Here is a 3,818-nt window from a genome sequence, read left to right as displayed (position 1 = left end):
CCTCAGATTTATTTCGGCTTCAAGAAGAAATGGGAATTACACTTCATGTGAACATCGCCCTATCCTTATTAGATGTTCGCTGCGGTAAATTACAGTCCTTGTATATGAAGCTGCCCATTGTTTTTTTCCAACCCACTTTAACTTCCAACAAAATTACGCCTCACTGCAACGATGCGCCATCTAGTGGACAAACGACTACTTCTCGCCAATACTGAAAATGCAGCCATGATGATGAATATTTATTTTGGCTTTCTTTTAATCCTACTGATTTTCATTTTTACCGGGGGCAAATCACAAATGAGTGATTATGAGCCAGGTTGATGTGGGCCCTTGAGACCAACATACCATAAAAGATTCACAGAGAACTGTGTCTGCCCTACCCTCCTTTTTCGGGGGGTCCAGTCCAGCTGGGGCTGCAGATGAAAAACAAAAAATGACGGTTCCATGCTATCCATGTGGGGGTACATGCCCACCAAGTTTTGTGTACCCCGGTCTTTCAGTGTCCAGGAATCCTTGTTGGTGTACGGCCACTAAATGTACACATAAATTATTTTATTGTAAGGCCCCCATGAACGAAAGTACACAAAACTTGGCATGCATTCAGAGGGTGTCATAATGATCCTACACTTTTAATTTCGTGCAGTTTTGACCTTGTCAGCCAGAGATATTGAGATGAAAACACCTTTTTTTTTGCTTTTTTTTTTAATTTTTAACTAGGTGGCGCTATACATGAAATAAGTGGTAATGGGATGGGTTGACATGCCCCTTAAGACCAACATACAAAAAAAAAAGGTGGACCTCCTAGGCCCTACGGTTCTCGAGATATTCACAGAAAACTGTCTCCGGCCACCTACAGGCCAGTTGGTGTATAGTAACATAAATTAATTTATTGTGTGGCCCCCCATGAACGGAATTCCACAAAACTTGGCGTGCATACAGAGGGGTGTCATAGTGATCCTACACTTCCAATTTCGTGCAGTTTTGACTATGTTAGGTCACAGATACCTTCAATTACACCACCTCATTTTTACTTTTTGTGTTTAACTAGGTGGCGCTATACATGAAATGAGTGGTTATGGAATGGGTTGACATGGCCCCTTGAGATCAACATAAAAAAAAAAAATGGTCCTCCTAAACCCTACGGTTTTGAGATATTCACAGAAAACTGTGTCTGCCCTACCCTCCTTTCGGGAGGTCCAATTCAGTGGGGGCTACAGATGAAAACGAAAAACGATGGTTCCATGCTATCCATGTGGGGTTACATGTCCACCAAGTTTTGTGTACCCGGTCTTTCAGTGTCCCGGGAATCATTGTTGGTGTCGTCACTAAATGTACACATAAATTATTTTATTATAAGGCCCCATGAACGAAAGTACACAAAACTTGGCATGCATTCAGAGGGTGTCATAATGATCCCTACACTTTTAATTTCGTGCAGTTTTGACCTTGTCAGCCAGAGATATTGAGATGAAAACACCTTATTTTTTGCTTTTAATTTTTAACTAGGTGGCGCTATACATGAAATAAGTGGTAATGGGATGGGTTGACATGCCCCCTTAAGACCAACATACAAAAAGGTGGACCTCCTAGGCCCTACGGTTCTCGAGATATTCACAGAAAACTGTCTCCGGCCACCTACAGGCCAGTTGGTGTATAGTAACATAAATTAATTTATTTGTGTGGCCCCCATGAACGGAATTCCACAAAACTTGGCGTGCATACAGAGGGTGTCATAGTGATCCTACACTTCCAATTTCGTGCAGTTTTGACTATGTTAGGTCACAGATACCTTCAATTACACCACCTCATTTTTACTTTTTGTGTTTAACTAGGTGGCTATACATGAAATGAGTGGTTATGGAATGGGTTGACATGGCCCCTTGAGATCAACATACAAAAAAAATGGTCCTCCTAAACCCTACGGTTTTGAGATATTCACAGAAAACTGTGTCTGCCCTACCCTCCTTTCGGAGGTCCAATTCAGTGGGGGCTACAGATCAAAACGAAAAACGATGGTTCCATGCTATCCATGTGGGGTTACATGTCCACCAAGTTTCGTGTACCCGGTCTTTCAGTGTCGGGGAATCATTGACGGAAATTTGGGCATGAAAAAAAGAAAAAAAAAAAATCTGACTAAACCTATATGATGACCGCGGCTTGCTCTTGGCGGTCATAATAACCATGATAGTGCTAAAATACATACAAGGGACATTAATGTTTAATGGGTTTTCATGGCCTAAGTATAGAACCTGATTGTGTAACATGTGCTTACAAGGAGGCCAACAAGCAGTTTTACAAAGATGTATTTAGAATGTATAATGTTCACATAAACATAAATGTAATGCTTCCAGCATACTCACTTTTCTATTGTTGAAATGTACAGTTTCTTACATTAATCTTTTAAAGCTACTTTAGAAACCCCTTTTTGGCAGTGAATGGTTCAAAGTAAACAGAGAATGCATACAGTACATACTAAATAGACTACAAGCCACAGCAATAACATCCTTACTACCACATAGACTGGCACCTTCATGTATGCATACAATACTCAGCTGTTATTACAATTGAATAATTCCCAAAACATAAACAAGTAGGATCATGACGGTAACAGATTCAGATGAGATGATGATGTGTGCAGAATCTTTAAAGTAACAATGTATCTAACTGACACCTTAAACCATGGGTAAAACAAGGCATAGATAATAGGGTTTACAAATGAATTCATGTACAGGAGCCATGATAACACATACGCTGCAACAGAATCACTCTCTACTGTGAGAATGCTGATGTTATATGGGATCCAGCCCAAGAGATAAACAAAAATCACAATACCAAGTGTTTTGGCTGCTTTCCTGTCAGAGCTCTTTGAGATGACACATTTTGCATTGTTTGAAATACTCTCTGATTGGGCATTTATGACCCTTGCCTGATTTCTGGCCACAAAGAAAATAATTAGATATAGAGTGAACAATATGGAACATGGCAATATGAAGGAGATTACAACATCACTCATGGTCCATGTAAAGTCAATAATTAACAAGCATTCTCCAACACAGTTACTCTGTCTATGAGGGTTGTTCATATTCCCATTTACATTCAAAAGAGTCAAGTTATATAGAACAGAGCTGAGCCAGCATATTACTATACATGTCACAGATTTTCCAACTGTCATTGTGGATGCATAGAACAAGGGCTCACAAACAGCTAAATAACGATCCACAGCTATAAACACTAAATGCCCAAGTGATGCTGACACAAGTATGGTCATTACAGCTGGGTAAAAATTACAAAGGCTCTCCCCAAGAAACCAACATGACTCAACTAGTCGCATGCTTTCGACTGGCATCAAAATTCCACCGATCAATAAATCTGTAACAGCCATGGAAAGGATGAAGAGGTTGGTTGGAGTTTGCAGCTGCTTAAAATGAGATATGGAAATGATCACCAGCAAGTTTACAAAGACTGTGAACACTGATATTGATGAAAAGAAAACATACATTACAACAAACTCACTTCTTGTCCGAGCCTTCCGAGTACAAGATAAATTACTTTGAGGAAAACAATATTCTATAATGTCATATTTATCATCATAATATTCCATTTGACAATGAAAAAAGTTAGCACGTAGCTTTTACAATGATTTCACAGTGCATTTGTCCTACACATCAGTGTCCTCAGTGTTGTTATCTTTTCGTAGCCTGTAGTCCATGGCTTTTATAGTCTGGACATAATCCCCACCCAATTGGTGCGTGTGACATTTAGGATAATAATGAATTTTTGAAATGATGCTCTCCTAATTTCCACTAGGTGGCATTGCT

General features: G+C 39.6%; 1 protein-coding gene across 1 annotated transcript; it reads right to left on the bottom strand.

The window, feature by feature from the left end:
* Nucleotides 1-2,596: 2,596 nt before the first annotated feature.
* LOC125309694 (trace amine-associated receptor 13c-like) lies at nucleotides 2,597-3,601 on the bottom strand. Its single transcript, XM_048266773.1, has one exon. It carries the CDS (start codon nucleotides 3,599-3,601, stop codon nucleotides 2,597-2,599), a length of 1,005 nt encoding a protein of 334 aa, XP_048122730.1.
* Nucleotides 3,602-3,818: the final 217 nt, after the last annotated feature.

The sequence above is a fragment of the Alosa alosa genome, chromosome 2, assembly GCF_017589495.1.
Source record: "Alosa alosa isolate M-15738 ecotype Scorff River chromosome 2, AALO_Geno_1.1, whole genome shotgun sequence".
Lineage (NCBI taxonomy): Eukaryota > Metazoa > Chordata > Actinopteri > Clupeiformes > Clupeidae > Alosa > Alosa alosa.
The sequence above is the reverse complement of the archived record's forward strand: the minus strand, read 5'-3'. Positions and strand labels throughout refer to the sequence as shown.

What these genes read in the sequence shown, in the direction of transcription:
- LOC125309694 (XM_048266773.1), bottom strand. Translation starts at nt 3,601, where the DNA reads ATGGAATATTATGATGATAAATATGACATTATAGAATATTGTTTTCCT.